The sequence below is a fragment of the Narcine bancroftii genome, chromosome 3 (assembly GCF_036971445.1).
Source record: "Narcine bancroftii isolate sNarBan1 chromosome 3, sNarBan1.hap1, whole genome shotgun sequence".
Taxonomy (NCBI): domain Eukaryota; kingdom Metazoa; phylum Chordata; class Chondrichthyes; order Torpediniformes; family Narcinidae; genus Narcine; species Narcine bancroftii.
The window spans coordinates 234,130,290-234,150,526 of NC_091471.1; the positions used below are offsets into that span (position 1 = coordinate 234,130,290).

The window sequence follows — 20,237 nt, forward strand, 5'->3', positions numbered from 1 at the left end:
TATCTTTATAGAAAAACTCAATTCAATGTATATAGCCCCTCCAATAGAAAAAAAATCACAAATTAAAAACTAACTAAAATAAAAATTTAAAAATAATAAAGAAAAAAAAAGAAACCCACCCCCAAAAAAAAACTACCAAAAGGTAGTAATCCCCTAAACAAAAATTGGGTGTGGGTCACCCACCAGTGGCTGATTCGGAAATTAAAATGGCTCTGCTGGAAATGCCGAATGGTAAATCGCTTGGTGATGATGGATTTTCAGTTGAATTTTATAAAATTTTTTATGATGAGATGTATTACGTCAAGTTGGAGAACATTATGAATTACCTTGAGTCTTGTTCTAGTGCTTTAATTACAGTAATTCCTAAAACAGATAGAGATCCTTTGAAAGTATATATATATAGACCAATTTCGTTGTTAAAGGTAGGTTATAAAATAATAGCTAAAATATTAGCGAATAGATTGGCTAAACTTTTACCCAAGTTGATTCACAGTTGAAACAGGTTTTATAAAGAATAGATATGCTTCAGATAACATTTTGCGCATGATTAGTTTGATTAATAGATTTCGACAATCCTCAGATTATCCGATGGTGATATCCTTAGATGCAGAAAAAGCATTTGATAGAGTTGAATGGAATTTTTTGTTTAAAGTTTTGGAGAAATTTAAGTTTGGTCCTTTTTTTATTGGTTGGATTAAGGCTCTATATAGTAAACAGATAGCTAGAGTATTGACGAATGGTTTGATTTCAGAACCGTTTAAATTGACTCAATCAACTCATCAAGGTTGTCCTTTATCACCAGCTTTGTTTGCATTAGTGATTGAACCTTTAGCACAGCTGATAAGACAAAATACACAGATACAAGGTATGAAAGTTTTAGATGAGGAGTATAAAATTAATTTATTTGCTGATGATGTATCGGTGTATTTAATAAACCCAGCTCAGTTGCTTTTGCACTTGAAGGAATGTTTAATACAAAATGGATGTCTTTCTGGATATAAAGTTAATTGGGAAAAAAGTTAAATATTACCGGTAAGTGAAGGAGATTATTCAGTTTATAAGAATATTATTAATTTGAAGTGGACTGATCGAATTAAATACTTGGGTATAATTTTGAATGTTAATTATCAATCTTTATATAAATTAAATTATGCTCCGTTAATGAAAACTGATTTGATTAAATGGAAAGATTTACCTATTAATTTATTGGGTAGGATAAATATAATTAAGATGAATATCTTTCCGTGTATACAATATTTGTTTCAATCTATTCCGTATTTACTTGATAAAATTTTTTTTCGAGATTTGAATAAAATGGTTAGGGAGTTTTTATGGAGGGGTAAATTTTCGAGAGTAGCTTTGAATAAATTAACTTGGAAATATGAGTTAGGGGGACTACGTTTACCACATTTTCAAAATTATTATGAAGCAGCCCAATTTAAGTTTATTAGTTCATTGATGGATTTGGTACGGCCTCCTAGTTGGGCTAAAATTGAGATGGCAAGTATTTCTGAATTTGAAATACATCAATTTTTGTTTAGGTGGAATATAAATTTGTTTCAACAATATAATGTGCCTATACTAAAACATTTAATGAAGTTATGGATAAAGAAAAATAAAATGACAGGCTCTAGGGGTAAATTATCGGCTTTGACTCCGTTGTATAATAATCAACTTATTTCTTTTTTGATACATAATCAAAGTTTATTGCATTGGAGATTTAAAGGTGTGAAAAATTTGGGAGATTGTTTTAAAGAGGGTAAGTTTTTATCTTTTAATCAGATGAGGGAAGGTTTTGGTATTGATAAGAACTCTTTATTTCTTTATTATCAAATTTGATCTTTGGTAAAATGTATGTTTGGTAGAGATATGATTTTACCTAAAATGACTAAACTTGAGACTTCTCTTATGAAGGTACCAGAGAAGGGTTATATTTCATTTATGTATCAAATATTACAGGATGGTATGGATAAAAAGGGTTGGGATAAATCTAAAATTAAATGGGAAGTGGATATTGGTTTTATTTTTTCTGAAGATGATTGGTTAGATATTTGTTATGATAGTGTAAATAGACTGATAAATGCACGTTATGCAATGATTAATTACAATTTTTTACATCAATTATATTTGACACCTGAAAAATTTAAAAAATATTGTTTTAATGAATCAGATTTGTGTTTTAGATGTGGTGATACGGTTGGAACTTTTTTTTCATGCTGCTTGGTCATGTACACATATACAATCTTTTTGGAAGAAAATTCAATCTTTTTTAAAATACCTGTATAAGATTAAAATAGTTTTAGATCCAACAGTATTTTTATTGGGTAGTTTGCAACCTCTGAAAGGTTTGGGATTAGACAAGTTTCAGCTTGCTTTTGTATATTTAGCTTTATCTGTAGCGAAAAAATGTATTGCTAGTATGTGGAAAGATACAAATATGATTGATATTAATAGATGGCATAATGAGATGAAATATTGTTTAATAATGGAAAAAATTACGTATGTTTCGCATGATAATTATAATTTTTTTATTAATAAGTGGTTGTTATGCTCAGAATATTTACATTTCAATTTATATTGACTAGATTTTAATATTCTTTCTTTTTTCTTTCTTTATGGCTCTCCTTTGGAGAGTTGGCTGAAGGGGGGGGTTCTTTTCTTTTTTTCTATATATAAAAAAAAGTTAATGTTTATGTTTAATTGCTGCATATGTCATATATTATTTGTTTTTTGAACGAATAAATAAAGTTTTTAAAAAAAAGAAAAAATTGTTATTGGCCCATTTCCTTTGGAGTTCTGAAACCGGGCACATCACAAGTCTATGAGGGACAGTTAAAACAGTGGTTTTCAAACTTTTTCTTTCCACCCACATACCAGTTGAAACAATCCCTCACTAATCACAGAGCACCGATGGCAGAGGGATTACTTCAAGTGGAAAAAGGTTGAGAACCACTGCGTTAGATCATTACTGCATTCAGGAAATTTCCAATCTGTAGATATCTAAAAAAAATGCTTGCATGGTCAATTATAATTTGGTGGAGAGTTGTTGAAGAGATGTCAAACCACCACCAGTGAAAAAAATCGAGAAAAGAGATAACTCCTTTGATCTTTCAAATAAGGAAGGTTCAGTCAAGAGTAGATGGTGTAAAAAAAAATTAAGATATGTAATATTTTTAGTCCAAAAAAACCTTTGAAATTGAAACCAAATGCATGATGAATATTTAATTAATTGGATTGGAAATATACTCATGATCTTAGATAGTCGAAAGCAGTGGTTTTCAAATTGCCCCGCTTAAACTCGCATTCCCCCTGAAGTAAAACCCGATGCCCTCGGTCCTCCGTGATTAGTAAGGGACTGATTAACAACATTAGAAATAGGAGCAGGAGTCGGCTATCCGGCCCGTCGAGCCTTCTCTACCAGGGCTGATCTGATCATCAACTCAACACCACCGACCTGCCTTTTCCCCATCTCCCTGAATTCCTTTCTCATGTAACTGAACCTTAAATGAACCTTAAACCTTAATGAAGTCACCTCAACTGCTTCCCTGGGCAGAGAATTCCACGGATTCATGACTCTCTGAGGAAAACAGTTTCTCCTCATCTCTGTCTTAAATTGATTCCCCTGAATCTTGAGGCCATGTCCCCTGGTTCTGGGTCTCACCTACCAGTGAAAGCCATTTTTCTGCCTCTGTCTTATCCATCCCTTTCATCATTTTATGTTTCTCTAAGATCTCCTCTCGTTCTTCTGAATTCTAACGAGGATCGTCCCAGACAATTCAGTCTCCCCTCATAGGTCAAACCCCTCATCTCCGGGATCAACCTGGTGAACCTCCCTCCGGACTGCCTCCAAGGCCAGTCTATCCTTCCTCAAGGATGAGTGATACTGGTTATTCCATTCCAACCTTTAACAACTCTTTTTGGAAATCACAGATGTAGGTTGTTTACCTACTTCTGCAGGTCATATGATTGCTTTCTCACCACAATGAGTGCTATAAGAGCCATTTGACTTCAATGGAAAGACGATGACTCTCCAACACTAGCTCAATGGCTTTCTCACCAGGAGTCATACTTTAGATACAGCGACCAAATTTGAAGAAACGTAGAAACAATTACAGGATAAAAACGCTCACAGGATAAAAACGGTGTTGTTCACGGAATTAATGCTTCCTTTCCAGGCATGATCGAACTCTGACCATTTTTCTGTTGGTGTGGACCGGAGCTACATTTTAAACTATTTGAAGGATAGGCCGCTCGGTTTTTTTTTGAGACTTGGACAGCTCAGGAGAATGGGCGAAGAAATGGCAGCTGAGAAACGTACAGCCACTCATTTTGGTCAAGGAAATAAACAGTCGGGTTATTATTAAAATTCAAACCCCAGGGATACAAAGGGACTTAAGGGCCTTCGTGCAGGATCACCGAAACGTTGATGGCCAGGTTGGATCGGCAGTACAGAAGGTGAATGCTACGTTGGCGTTCATTTTAAAGGGGATTGTGTATAAGAGGAAAGAGGTGTTGATGAGACTCTATGGGGCACTGGGGAGACCTCATTTGGAGTATTGTATGCAGTTTTGGGCCCATATCTTAGAAAGGATGTAGCAAGGTTAGAGAGGGGACAGAGGGTACAGGGATGAGAAGGCTGATGTATGAGGAACACTGAGCGGCTCCTGGACACTATTCATTAGGATTTAGAAGAATGAGAGGGGATCTCATAGAAACATTTTGAATAATGAATGGATTTGACAGAGTGGATGTAAATTAGATGTTTCCCCTGTTGGGTGATTCCAGGACAAGAGGGCACAGTCTTAGAATTAAAAAGTACAGTAAAGCCTTGTTAGAATGCTGAGGTTGGGGTCCAAGATTTCATATTGCATTACAGCCGAGTCATGGAACAGATGCAGGGGCGGCTGGTGCGGGACGTCGGGGCTGGGGCGTCCCGCGTCAGCTGCCCCTGCCCCGATATCCCACACCGGCCACCCCACCCCAATGTCCTGCTCTGGGGGGCAGAGGCAGCAGGGAGTCGGGATGCCGGCTGATTGTCATCAGCCCGCCCCGTAGCAGTTTGGGGTCCACAGACACCCGCGCTATAAGTGATTCCGTGGATTAACAAATCATGTCCTAATAAGGTTTCACTGTACCAATTTACAACAGAGATGAGGAGACATTTCTTAAGCCCAGAGGGTGGTGGGTTTGTGGAGTTCGTGGCCACCTGCAGCTGTGGAGGGCGGATCGTTGGGGGAACTTAAAATTGATAGGTATCTAATTAGTCAGGAGATCATGGGATATGGGGTCAAGGCCAGAACTTGGAACTAGATGCGAAAACAGTTGAGCTCAGGGAGGTTTCCTGGACCAGACTCGATGGGCCAAATGGCCTGCTTCTGGTCCTTTCTCTTGTATCTTGTGAGTTGATTAGCTGTGGATTTTTTATTAAATTTCCTTATCCTTTGGTGAGGAGAATGATTTCTAATAGGTCACATATTCACCTCTGGAATTTATAGATGATATTTATACAAAGTAGACGTGGACGTCCCATTTTAATTTTAATGTTTCTATTCTCCTTAGGCCGTATGCTTCATGAAATGTTCGGGAAAAAACTGCAAAAAGAAAGCAGGCAGAGGAGAGGGAAGGTGACGGGATGTTACCTTACAATTGTAGAATAATATGTAAAGGTATCTAGAGGAGCAGAGACTAATCAGGGACACCCAACATGGGTTTGTGCGGGGAAGGTCATGTTTGATGAACTTTTTGAGGAGGTGACGAGGAAGGTCAATGAGGGTAGACCAGTAGATGCAGTCTATCTGGATTTCAGTAAGGCCTTCGATAATGTTCCATATGGAAGGTACAGGCACGAGGGATAAATGTTGAGAGAGTCAGATGGGTTCAGTGGTGGCTAGAAGGTAGACGCCAGAGAGTCATGGCGGACAACTATCAGTCAGGATGGAGGCCGGTGACGATTGGTGTGCCTCAGGGATCGGTGTTGGGTCCTTTGTTGTTTGACATTTACATTAATGATTTGGATTACGGGGTGATAAATTGGGTAAATAAATAGGCAGGTGATACAAAAATAGGGGGAGTTGTGGAGAGTGAGGAGGGTTTTAAGAGACTGCAGAAGGATTTGGACGGCTGAGAAGAGTGGGCTGAAAGATGGCGGATGGAGTCTTTCCATTGAAGTCAAATGGCTCTTATAGCACTCATTGTGGTGAGAAAGTGTAAAGTGCTTCTTTGGGAAGAATAATCAAAACAGGACGTAGCCATGGAGGGGAGGGGATTGAGGAATGCAGGGGAACAGAGAAATTTCAGAATAACAGTTAACCATTCTTTAAATATGGATAGGGTGGTAAAGAAGGCTTTTGGTAGGCCTTTATAAATTTTGGTAGGCCTTTGAAGAAGACCGCAGAGCCCACCTCACTGACAAAAGGCAAAGGAGGAAAAACCCAACACCCAACCCCAACCAACCAATTTTCCCTTGCAACCGCTGCAATTGTGTCTGCCTGTCCCGCATCGGACTTGTCAGCCACAAACGAGCCTGCAGCTGACGTGGACTTTTTACCCCCTCCATAAATCTTCGTCCGCGAAGCCAAGCCAAAGAGACATAAATCAAAGCATAGAATATAGGAGCTGGGAGGTGAGACTGTTCAAGGCCTTGGTGAGGCCAAGTTTGGAATATTGTGTGCAGTTCTGGTCCCCACATTATAGGAAGGATATCAATAAGGTAGAGAGGGTGGAGAGAAAATTTACTAAAATGTTGCCTGGCTTGCAGTATCTAGAATACAAAGAAAGACTGAGTAGACTGTGGCTTTATTCATCGGAGCATAGAAGGTTGAGGGGATGTTTGATAGATGTATTTAAAATTATGAGGGGGATAGACGGAGTAGATGTGAATAGACTCTTCCCCTTGAGGGTAGGGGAGATTGGAACAAGAGGTCATGTTAAAGTTTAGGAGGCAAAAATTTAGAAGTAACATGAGAGGAAGCTTCTTCACTCAGAGAGGGGTGGCTGAGTGGAATGACCTTCCAGAAGAGGTGGTTGCAGCAGGGTCAATTTTGTCATTTAAGAGAAGGTTGGATGAGTGCATGGATGTGGGGGAATTGGAGGGTTATGGGCAGGGAGTGGATAGGTGGGACTAGTGGAGTTCACTTAAATCGGAGCGAACGAGAAGGGGCCGAGACGGCCTGTTTCCGCACTGTAACTGTTATATGGTTATATTAGTGAGGCCATACTTGGAGTATTATGTACATTTCTGGTCACCAAACTATAGGAAAGGTCTCAACAAATTTGAGAGAGTGCAGAGAAGATTTACTCAAGTGTTGCCAGGGTGACAGGGTCTAAGTTGTAGGGAAAGGTTAAATAAGTCGAGTCTTTATTCTTTGGAGTGTAGAAGGTTGAGAGGAGATTTGATTGAGGTGTTTAAAATTATTAGGGGTATCAATAGAGTGGACATGGAGAGGCTTTTTCCTTTAAGGGGGAGACACAAATGAGAGGACATGAGGTGAGAGTTAGGGGGAAAAAGTTGAGAAGAAACGTGAGGGGGGACTTCGGCACTCAAAGAGGGGCAGGTATGTAGATCGGGCTTCCGGACGAAGTGGCGGAGGCAGATTTGCTAAGGAGAAGCTGGACGGGAAAGGAATGGAGGATTACGGGTTGAGTGAGGGTCAGCGGGATGAGGTGGGAGAAAGTGTTCGGCATGGACTGGAAGAGCCGAGTTGGCCTGTCTCTGGGCTGCAATGGCTAGATGGGGAATGAAGTGGGGTGGGGAGGTGGTTTTAATGAAAGCCGAAAAAGTCGATATTAACGCCATCCAGTCGGGGGGGTTCCCAGTCCAAATTGGCTCCTCCAATTTGCAGGTGGTCTCAGTGCGTGAGACCGTGGGCAGATGCATAGGCAAGGGGAATGGGGGTGGCTGGCCACCAGGAGGTCCACGCCACTGCAGCAGACGGATCCGAGGTGCCCAGAGGAGATAGATGCGGCAGGGTTCCTTCTGTGTTTTAAGAGAAGGTTGGATGTGTACATGGAGGTGAGGGGGTTGGAGGATTATGGGCGGAGAGCGGAAGGGTTGAGCTAGTGGAGTTGTCCTAGTGAACCAGTGCGGACTCGAAGGGCCAACATGGCCTGTTTCCGCTCCGTAAACAGTTATATGATTATATGGTTAAATGCTCTGCTCACCTATGACATCAAGGAACACGAGGTCACTTTGAGAGGAGTTCACAGAAGTCCCCGAAACTTGATCCTGAAAGATACAGCTGTAATTCCCAACATCCTGTGAGCTCAGATTGGCCAGTGGGATGACAGCAGAGGTCACCCCTTGCTTCAGCTCTCGATGAACAAGGTGAGATCCATTCTTGAAAAAATCAATCCCTCTGCTCGAGTCTCGACTTCCGACGTCGCATTTGACATTCAACACCTCGCCTTTCATGAATATGTGGTAGTTCGGTTCGAACAGTAGGGTTGGCTTAATCCCTGATCAGAAAGAGCAAAGCAATGAGGGTTGGATCACGACTTTTAAAATTTAAATTTAGATGTCCAATTTCACCTGTAGAGCACTACAGCACAGAAAATAGGTCATTTGGCCCTTTTAGTCTGTGCTGACCATCATCTCCCTAGTCCCACTGACCTGCTCCCATTCCATAATTTATCCAGTCTATTCTTACAACACACGATCAAGCCCACGTTCACCACGTCAGATGGGTAGCTCGCTCCACATTCACACCACTCTCTGAGTGAAGAACTTCCCCCAAATGTTCCCCCTAAACCTCTCCCCCTTCAGCTTGAAACAATGGCCTCTCATATTGATCTCCCCCAATCTAAGTGGGAAATGCCGACTCGCTCCCACTCTGTCTGTATATCTCATAATCCTGTAAACCTCGATCAAATTTCCCCTTGTTCTTCTATGCTCCAAGGAATAAAGTCATAACCTGTTTAATCTTCCCCTGTAACTCAACTCCTGAAGACCCGGCAACATCCTAGTAAATCTTCTCTCCCCTCTTTCAATCTGATTGATAGTTCGGTGACCAGAACTGCACCTATTATTCCAAATTTGGCCTCACTGATGTCTTAAACAACTTCAACATAACATCCCAACTCCTGTGCTCAATACTTTGATTTATAAAGGCTAAGATGCCAAAAGCTTTCGTTACAACCCTGTCCACCTATGACACCATCTTCAGGGAACAATGTATCTATCTTCCTAGATCTCCCTGCTCCTCCACACTCGTCAGTGCCCGACCATTTACTGTGCATGTTCTACCTTAGTTTGCACTTCCAAAATGCCTCACCTCGCACTTGTCTGCATTAAACTCCATCCACCATGTTTTGGCCCATTCTCCCTGTTGGTCCAGATCCCTCTACAAGCTTTTGAAAAGTTCCTTGCTGTCCACGAACCATCCAATCTTAGTGTCATCAGCAAAAGTGATGATCCAATTCACCACATTATCATCCAGATCATTGATATACTCAACAGGCAACAATGGTCCCAACACGGATCCCTGAGGCACACCACTCGTCACGGGCTTCCAGTCCAAGAAGCAACCATCCACTACCACTCGACTTTCTCCCACATAGCCAATTTTGAATCCAGTTTACAACCTCTCCTTGAATACCCAGTGTGTGAACCTTCTAAACTAACCTCCCATGTGGGACCCTCTCAAATCTTCCACTCATGTTAGCTTTCTATGAATGGGCCCCACGTCTTTACAACTTGACGCTTTCAATCTTTAATGTTGTATCTGTAAATGTTAAAACTTCTGTTTTTGACTCTTATTTAATTTTGTGCCTGTCTCTAAGAGAACTATTGTTTGTAGTGTTACCATAGTGACTATGATGTAATATCCACCCAGGCTAACAGCTTGGTCTCATTCTACAAGATGTGAAGGAAGTTTGAGCACAAGAAATTTTTTTTGAGTTTTTTTATCTCTATCATACAGTAAATGTTTTGTTATTCACCATTATGAAAGTCTTGTTGAAAAGCTATGCAAAATGTTTATACGTTCTATCAACGAAGTTACAAAAATTTCTGTCGATTCAAATGACATCGAGGCACTTACACCAAATCACCTCCTACTTCTCAAACCTAAAACCTTCGATGTCTCCAGGTCAATTTCGAAAAGAAGAGATCTATGCAAGAAGCAAATGGAAACAAGTGTAATTTGGAAAAGATGGATTAATGAATATCTTTTGTTATTACAAGAATGACAAAAATGGTCTGAAGCTCAACTCAATTTTGTATGTGGAGACATTGTTATTATCATGGACAACCCTGCACCAAGAAATTCTTGGTTGCTGGGGAAAATCGTGGAAACAGTTTCGGACAAAAAAGGTTTCGATCGGCAAGTGCGGATTAAAACCAAGACTGGTTACTTAAATTGGCTTATTACTAAAATCTGTCTTCTACAGGAAGCTGAAAGTTTTGATTTCTAATCTTATATTTACAATATTTACTTGTGCATCTGTAATAGTAATTATTATCCTCTTGTAGCGGCAGCTACACTACTACTGAAATAACACACAACCAGACGGGTTGAACTCAGTGAGCAGAAATGATTTATTGCAAGCTGCCTGGCTGGTCTTATACTCCCAGCCCAGACCTGACTGAGATCTGTGCTGGGGGCACTGACGTCACCAGGGTATCACGTGAGTCCCCAAATGCAGGCTTCTGAGCCCGGTGCCAAGGGCAAAGGGGAAACCCCCGACAGCAGCATTTTGGCCGGCTGCCCCGCCACGTGTGTTACAAGCGGGGTTGGTTTGCCTGTCTAACAGCAGGCTGCCACTCAGCCCCATCCCCCCCAAAACCGGCGCCGATGTCCTTTATAGTTGGGCCGCCTCGCTTCTTGGGCTGCACCACAACTACTGGTTCGGTGGGGTTGAGGTATGCTGGCTTCAGCCTGTCCACTGTAAACAGTTCCCTCCTACCGCCGATGTCCAGCATGAACGTAGACCCTGAATGCTGGACTACTTTGTATGGCCCTTCATAAGGCCTCTGGAGAGGTGCCGTGGACGGGCCTCGGCGAATAAAAACTTACTCCGTGGAGTGCAGCTCACTGGGGACGTAAGAGGCCCATGTGCCGTGTCTGGACATGCCGTGTCTGCGAAGGAGCCAAAACTGGACCCAGAGGTGGGGGAGTAGCTCATTCAGTGACTGCTGGGGGTTGTGAGGTGCGTTGTCAAACTCACCGGGTAGCGCTAACGGTGCGCCGTAGACCAGTTCAGCTGATGATGCCTGTAGATCTTTGGGCATCGAGCAGATGCCCAGGAGCATCCAAAGCAGTTCGTCCACCCAGTCGGGACTGGTGAGGCAGGCCATAAGTGCCGACTGAAGGTGGCGGTGTAGTCGCTCAACCACCCCATTGGCCTACGGGTGATAGGGCGTGGTGTGGTGTAACTTGATCCCCAGCCCGTTGGCGAGCTGTGCCCAGAGTCCAGAGGTGAACTGGGTGCCCCGATCGCTGGTGAGATGATTTGGGACGCCAAACCAGGCGACCCAACCATGCAACAGCGCTCAGGGGCAGGAGTTCATGGAGGTGTCTAGCATCGGAATCGCCTCGGGCCAACGGGTGGTGCGGTCCACCACCATGAAAAGGCAACGGTTACCCCGGGAAACGGTTAAGGGTCTGACGATGTCCACATGAATGTGGCTGAACCGTTCCTGGACATGCTTGAACTCCTGGACGAGCGCTCTGGTGTGCCTGTGCACCTTGGACAGCTGGCAATGGATGCAGGTTCTGGCCCACCCCATGCCAGACGAAATGTTCTGCCACCATACAGACCGTAGACCTGATGGAATGGTGCGAAAGATCATGGATATGTTGGAAGACTTGCCTGCACCACTGCTGGGGAACCACTGGTCGTGGGGTGCCCATGGACGCATCACACAGGACGGTGCCCTCACCATTAGGAGCCAGGAGGTCCTGAAACCGCAGGTCCATGATGGCAATCCTGAAGACCCACGTCTCCTCGTCGGACTTCTGGTCCCAGGCAAGCTGGTCGAAGTCGAGGCCGGGTGTCAGCACGCAGATGGCCGGTCGTAAGATTGCATCAGCGACCACATTATCCTTCCCCGCCTTGTGCCAAATGTCGGTGGTAAACTCCGACACGAAGGAGAAGTGATGCGGCTGGCGGGCCGACCAAGGATCCTTTGCAATGGCGAGCGCCTGAGTGAGGGGTTTGCGGTCGGTAAAGATGGTAAAAGTCCTTCCCTCCAAGAAATAGCGCAAATGCCGCACCGCCAGGTACGTGCCCAGTAACTCACGGTCGAATGCGCTATACTTGCGCTCTGATGGGCGAAGAAGCCAGCTAAAGAATGCCAGTGGCTTCCACTGACCATTCACTCGCTGCTCCCAGATGGTGCCGACGGCTGTGGCAAAGGCATCGACGGAGAGCGCAATATGCAGGTCGGTGTGTGGGTGAACAAGCATGGTAGCCTTCGCGAGGGCATCCTTTGTGGCCTCAAATGCCGTGCAGGTCTCTGGAGTCCAGGCGTGTTTTGTGTTTGGCCGTGATGAGGGCAAACAGCGGCTGCATGGTGTGCGCAGCGCCTGGGATGAAACGGTTATAGAAGTTGACCATACCTGCGAACTCCTGCAGCCCATTGAGGTTGTCTGGGCGTGGGAACGCCTTGATTGCAGCGACCTTCGTAGCGGCGGATATGACTCCTTCGGCCATGATGATATGACCCAGGAACTTCATGGACTCTTTCCCAAACGGGCACTTTAGGCCGAAGTCGGCCAGTCGGGAGAAGAGGGTGCGCAGGTGGGCCTTGTGTTGCACCCAATCTCTGCTGGCAACAAGGATGTCGTCCAAGTAAATGAAGACAAAATTTAAGTCCCTGCCCACTGAGTCCATAAGGTGCTGGAAGGTCTGGGTGGCATTCTTGAGCTCAAAGGACATGCGAAGGAATTCAAACAAGCTGAAGGGAGTGATGATGGCCGTCTTGGGTATGTCCTCGGGGTGCATCGGGATTTGGTGATACCCACGCATCAGGTCCACCTTGGAGAAAATCCTCACCCCATGCAGGTTGGCCGTAAAGTCCTGGATGTGAGGGATCGGATAATGGTCAGGAACTGTCACCTTGTTGAGCCGCCGGTAGTCTCCGCAGGGTCGCCAACCACCGATGGCTTTCGGGACCAGGTGGAGCGGTGAGGCCCAAGGGCTGTTGGAGTGTCAAATAATTCCTATCTCCATCAGATGTGAAAACTTTTCCTTCGCCACCTGGAGCTTATCCGGTGGGAGCCGGCGTGCCTTGGCGTGGACCGGTGGGCCTTGGGTGGGGATGTGATGGAACACGGCATGGCGCAGTGAGGCAGCAGAGAACTGTTGCTTGAGGAGGGCCGGAAACTCATCCAGGATATGCTGGAACTCGTCCTTGGGCGTGCTGATCGTGGGCATATGCGGCTGCTCTGTGCGGGACACATTGTGGCAAACGGCCTGGAAAGTACGGGCATCTATCAGGCACCTACCCCGAATGTCAACCAGGAGTCCGTGGGCAAGGAGGAAGTCGGGACCCAGGATGGCGGTCGGAAGGGACCAGATAGTGAACCTCCACGAGAACTTTTGCTGGCCAATCTGTAAGTGGACAGTCTCATCTCCATATGTCCGGATCTCTGTTGCATTGGTCACACGGAGGGGAGGTCCTCAAGACCAGTTCCTGGACTGGATGGCTGTGGCCGGAATGACACTGATCTGGGCCCCAGTATCAATGAGGAAGCACCGGCCGCTGACTGAGTCCCACAGGAAAAGAAGGCTGTGTCCCTGGCCAGCTGCTGCAGCCATTAACAGCGGTAGGCCTGCTCATTTACCTAGAACGAGCAGGGCTGACGACACTTCCGAGCCTTGGCTCCCCAGTGCTGGTGGTAGAAGCAAAGGCCCAGAGCAGATGCCTTGCCTTTGATTATGCTCTTTGTGGCACCTGTAGGGACCAGGTGTTCTACCGCAGCACTAGAAGAAGGCTTGGAGTGGTCATGGCCGTGACTCGCGACCTGCTGGACCGCTGATCCCTCCGGGAATCGCTTGAGCCATAGCTCTTGGGCCTTCTGAGCAACCTTCCTCAGGTCGGTAAAGCTCTCTTGGGCCAGTAGCGGCCGGATGTCCCCAGGCAGATGGTCGAGAAAGATGAGCTCAAAAAGTGGGCAGTTGGTATGATCGCCCATGAGTGCGAGCATCTCGTTCATTAGCTCAATCGGGGACCTGTCCCCCAATGAGTTGAGGTGCAGCATCCAAGCAGCACGCTGGCGCCTGGATAGTCTGAGGGAGCCGGTGAGCACCCACTTGATGGTCCCGAATTTATCTTCCGCGGGTGGTTGTTGAACGAGGTGCAGCACACATTTGGCGGCGACCACATGGTAGAATCTGGTCGTGTCTGAGGAAATCTGGAGGAGGTGAAATTGAGCCTCTGCGTGACTGAACCAGGTCTCTGGCTCCTGCACCCAGAAGTCAGGGAGCTTGACCGCTAGAGCACTGACCGAAGGGTCACTCATGTTGGGTTCAAAGAAGTTTGAACCTGTCGAGGTCACCAATCTCTTAGTGCACCTTCCAATAATTTGCCTGCCACTCACGTCAGGCTCTCTGGCTTATAATTTCCAGGGTTTCTTTTGGAGTCTTTTTTAAACAATGAAACAGCGTGAATCATCTTCCAATCTTCCGACACCTCCCCTGTGGTCAAGGCCATTTTCAATATTTCTGCCAGAGCCCCTGTGATTTCTACACAAGCCTCCCTCAAGGTCCATGGGCATATCTTATCAGGCCCTGGGGATTTATCAACTCCTATTCAAATTTAGACGTATGCACGGTAACAGGCCATTTCAGCCCATGGCCCGTGTCACCCAATTACACCCAAATGGCCTACAACCCCTCCCCCCCGGTACGGTTCAAAGGGTGGGAGGAGACCGGAGCCCCCAGGGAAAACCCACGGAGACTGGGGAAGTGGGGAGAAGGTACAAACCCCTTACAGGCAGCATAGGATTCTAACCCCTGCCCTGATCGCTGATGCTGTAGACGTTGTTCTGCCCCCTCTTTAATCCGTGACCTCACTTCTTGTTTCATTACATCCCCTCCCCCCTGCCCTGACTCTGCGCCCGTTTCCTGAGTGGGCACTGACGCAAAAAGACTCCTTCCAATCTTCGCGCCACGCAGCCAATACACAGCGCCCACCTTTGGCATGGTGGACACATTCCCCCCCCCACCCCCGCCATTGCTATGGACCTACCTGAGCAGACCACACCAGCATCTTCCCCGTGGTGGCAGTTGTGCTGACCCCAGAAGCGACTGGCGCAGTTCCACAGGAAGGGCTCGTCGGCCCGGCATGCCACGTCATCCAACCAGATGCGCCCGATGCCTCGGCCGAAGCTGGCGTGGGTGGTGGCCTTGACAGCCCGTCCGCACCCCAGTGAGCGGCACACCACCTGGGCGTCCGGCAAGCCCCAGTGATCATCGCATACCGTGCCCCACTCGTCACCGAAGAGCACCTCCACCCTGCCAGCGCACCGGTTACTCCCGTTCATCAGCCGCTGTTCCATCGTCTCTGGTCGGGGAAGGAAGACACTCTATGTTAGTGAAGGGGTGGACAAGGGTTCAACCCTGGACGTGACCATCCCAAAACTACAATCGCTACATAATGTAAGAACATAGGTCACTGAAGAGTATGGTGGAGCAGAGGGATCTGGAAATGCAGAAACATAATTCCCTGAAAGTGGTGTCACAGATTAGGAAAGCTTTTGGCACCTTGGCCTTCGTTTGAGTACAGGAGTTGGGATGTTGTACAAGACATTGGTGAGGCCTAATTTGGAATATTGTGTCCAGTTCTGGTCTCCGAACTACAGCAATTATATCAATAAGATCGAAAGAGGGCAGAGAAGATATACTAGGATGTTGCTGGGTGTTCAGGAACTGAGTTGCAGAGAAAGAATGGACAGGTTAGTGTCATGATAATGAATATGTATGAGATGTACCGGAAGTCACGTGGTATGAGAGAGAGATAAGAACACAAGCAGGAGAACAAAGGAAACGGGAGAATAAAAAGACACTAAGAAGTTTACCTGATAAACTTGTGTTTAATGTTTTATTAACTTCACATTTCGGGCCACAAATGTAACATTGGCGACGAGGATGAAAGAAGCTTGAAGAAAATTAAAGACTAAACAAGATTACAGAGGATTACAGACAACTTCAAGGTGATAAGAATTTTCTCTTTGTCTCAGTACTTTTGGGGATGGAATATTTCCTCATGGCTGGGGCAGACGGTGACTTTCTAACACATAGTGGAATTGCTCATTTTGACCCAACGGGTGATGCAAGCACTGTAAGTGTGAAGTGGAAGGCATGGCTGGAAGAATTTGAATCCTACGCCGACAGTCGTGGCCTATTTCTAGATACCGGTACAGTTGAACAAAAAGTGCAGAGAAGTGCATTACTTCTTTTCACTGCTGGACCTGCAGTTCGGGAAACATTTAAGACACTTTTGAATACTGGAAGAAAGGATGAGTACCAGAAAGTGGAAGATGCATTAAATGCACACTATGTAGTGACACCGAATGCTACATTTCAACGCCATTTGTTTCGGAGAACGAGACAAGAAGATGGCCAGACAATTGCTCAGTACGTGACGAGACTACGCCAACTAGCTGTTGGATGCAATTACATGCCAGCTGATTTGGACAACCAATTATTGGATCAAGTCGTACAGCACTGTAGATCAGATAAACTCAGAAGACGTCTACTGGAAAGAGGGAGTGAGTTGGAACTCACCGATGCTTTAACCATTGCTGCTGCATTAGAGGCTGTTGAAGGGCAATTTCATACCATGACCCTGAAAGACAACTCAAGCCAGCAAATTAAGAGGCTCTCACATCGCCATAATCAGCCAAGATATACATTGACACAGGACATGGAGTGTTATCGATGTGGAAACCGAGGTCACTTTGGAAAAGACCCATATTGCCCGGCCAAAGGCAAAGTTTGCAGAAAGTGTGGAGGTAAGGACCACTTTGCAAAGAAGTGCAAAAGCAAGTCCAATGCAGACCAGAAGAGGAAGAGTACAACTTCCAAAGGCAAAGCCTGGGGGAAAGGAAAGTGTCCTGGAAAGAAAGATACCATTCGCCAGATAGACGGTGACGATGATGATACCCAAGAGGAACAGAGTTGTTACCAATTTACGTTGAATGAAGTACATCATGAGAAGGTCCCAGTGATCATTGGTGGAGTGACAGTTCAGGTCATTGTAGACTCAGGCAGTGACAGTAATGTGATTGATTGACATTTATGGGAGAAGTTGAAAAGGAAAAAGATCATCTGTACCTCAAAGAAGTGTTCCAAGAAACTATATCCATACACAGCAACCAAGCCATTGCAGACCATTGGATGTTTTACTGCAACTGTTGAAGCTGGAGATAAGTACACCGAAGCAGAGTTTATGGTCATAGAAGAGAGGGGAGAACCATTGCTGGGTAGAAGCACAGCGCAAGACCTGGCAATACTTCATATTGGAGCTTGTGTCAATTCAATTCAGTCATACGACGATATGAAGCAAGAATTCCCCGCAGTCTTCCAAGGAGTAGGAAAGCTGAAAGGTCGACAATTGAAGCTAGCGGTAGATGAAACGGTCAAACCCAAGGCACAACCAATGCGCCGAACTCTGTTTGGACTTCGTGGGAAAGTTGAAGCCAAAATTAAAGAATTGATCGAACAAGACATTATTGAACCGGTGGAACATTCGACACAATGGGTCAGTCCCGCAGTGATTGTGCCCAAACCAAAGGGTGACATAAGACTATGTGTTGACATGAGAATGGCCAATGAAGCTATAATTAGAGAACGACACCCTATACCAACAGTGGAGGAAATACTTCAAGAACTAACTACCAGCAAGGTATTCTCAAAAATTGATCTGAAATGGGGCTATCATCAATTAGAGCTGGATCCAGGTTCCCGAGATGTGACAACATTTGTGACTCACTGTGGATTGTATCGTTACAAGAGACCATCATTTGGAATTAATGCAGCTTCGGAGATCTACCAGTATGAAATCCATCGAGTGATTCAAGGCATTCCTGGAGTTGCCAACATTTCTGACGACATCATAGTCCATGCACCAACGAAGGAAGAGCATGACAAACGGTTGAGGCGTGTACTATCTAGACTACAGGAGGCAGGCCTTACCGTGAATGGAAACAAGTGCCAGTTCGGTGTGTCAGAAATGGACTTCATGGGACACAGACTTACAAGGAAAGGACTAAACCCTGCAGAGGCCAAGATGAAAGCTATTGCAGAGGCACGTGCACCTCAGAACGCAACAGAGGTGAGGAGTTTCCTAGGATTGGTCAATTTTTGTGCAAAGTTCATTCCTAATTTCGCTACAGTGGCAGAACCACTAAGGAAACTAACCAGGAAAGGTATACAATTTCATTTTGGATCTGAGCAGAAGAAAGCGTTCACAGCGCTGAAGCAAAGCCTGACAGATGCAAAAACTCTTGGATATTACGATCCAGCGGCATCAACCAAAGTCATAACGGATGCCAACCCAGTTGGTTTAGGAGCCGTGTTGGTCCAGATGCATGATGGAGGACCAAGAATCATTGCCTATGCCAGCAGATCATTATCAGATGTGGAAAGAAGATAGTCTCAGACAGAGAAAGAAGCACTCGGACTTGTATGGGCCTGTGAGAGGTTCCATGCATATTTATACGGCATTGAATTTGAACTCATCACAGATCATAAGCCATTAGAGGTGATCTATGCACCTAGATCCAAACCATGTGCCAGAATAGAGAGATGGGTACTCAGACTACAACCCTACAAATATAAAGTAATCCACATTGCAGGGAAAGCAAACATTGCTGATCCGCTGTCCAGATTGGTGAAGGTTGGTGGTCCACAATCCAAGTCAGAATTGGGAACAGAAACAGAGAGCTTTGTACGCTTCGTAGCTATTCCGGCGACACCGAAAGCTGTGACTACGAAGGAGGTCGAGAGAGAATCCGAACGTGATCCAGAACTCATGGAAGTAAGAGAATGCATACAGAGTGGACAATGGGACAAGGGTACTCACAAGGCTTACATTCACATTAGAGACGAACTTTGTTGCATCGGACAGTGTGTATTAAGAGGTTGCAGATTGGTGATACCGCAAAGATTGAGACCGAAGATCGTATCCTTAGCGCATGAAGGACACCTAGGTATTGTTGGTACCAAGCAAAACCTCAGGACCAAGGTATGGTGGCTAGGTTGTGATAAAGACGCAGAGAAATTTGTTAAAACTTGTCATGGATGTCAAATCACAAGTAGGAGTAATCCGCCAGAACCGATCCGGAGTACGCAACTTCCGACAGGACCATGGATCGACGTAGCTGTTGATTTTCTTGGCCCTTTACCGACGGGTGAATCAATTATGGTAGTGATAGATTACTACAGCAGATACTATGAGTACGTGGTGTTGAAGTCCACAACCACTGAAAAAACAATACAAGCATTAGCAGAGATATTCACAAGATATGGATTACCTGTTACATTATACTCTGACAATGGTCCACAATTCATTTCAGAGACATTTGCGGAATACATGAGGACCACAGGTATCCACCATCATAAAGTAACTCCGAAATGGCCGCAAGCCAACGGAGAAGTAGAGAGACAAAATCAGTCCATTGAAAAACGATTGAGGATTGCACACGCTGAAGGACAAAATTGGCGAGAAGCATTGCTATCTTATGTGGCTGTCTATTGAGCAACGCCTCATGCAACCACTGGAAAAAGTCCTGCAGAAGCATTTTTTGGGAGAAAAATCCGCACAAAAATGCCAGAAATAAAGGAAATCCGAGACGACCAGGAGATGAGGGACCACGATGCTGAAAAGAAAGGTGCAGCAAAGCTGTACACAGATTCGAAACGTGGAGCCAAGTACTCAGACATCATGCCAGGAGATAATGTTCTAGTGAGGCATGAAACTGGTGGTAAGCTAGACACACCTTATTACCATCAACCCTATACTGTCGTATCCAGAAGTGGCAGTATGGTGACAGTCAAGTCTCCGACTGGAGTCCTGTATAAGAGAAATGTATCAAGTGTAAAAAGGTACCAGTCCAGAGATACATCGAGTGAAGAGGTTGAAAGGCCAATACGAGATGCTGAAACTGAGAGACCTGATGATGTTCCAGAGGCAGTTACCAGCACTCCTGATGAAGTGACTAGAGCGCCAGAAACACCCGAAGCCGTGGCGAGCAGTATGTCCGACGCCGAGAGTGAACAACCGAGAAGCGACG

At 45.4% G+C, this 20,237-nt stretch overlaps 1 protein-coding gene across 2 annotated transcripts in view; it reads right to left on the reverse strand.

Annotated features, from left to right (window-relative positions):
- LOC138758298 (scavenger receptor cysteine-rich type 1 protein M130-like) overlaps positions 1-20,237 on the reverse strand; it is a 102,639-nt gene that overhangs the window by 30,193 nt on the left and 52,209 nt on the right. For both annotated transcript variants that reach the window (XM_069927015.1, XM_069927014.1), the window contains exons 14-15: positions 15,191-15,505; positions 8,161-8,454 (exon numbers count right to left, since the gene is read on the reverse strand). In XM_069927015.1, coding sequence (XP_069783116.1) covers positions 8,161-8,454; positions 15,191-15,505 — 609 coding nt within the window. The remainder of the gene's footprint in view (positions 1-8,160; positions 8,455-15,190; positions 15,506-20,237) is intronic.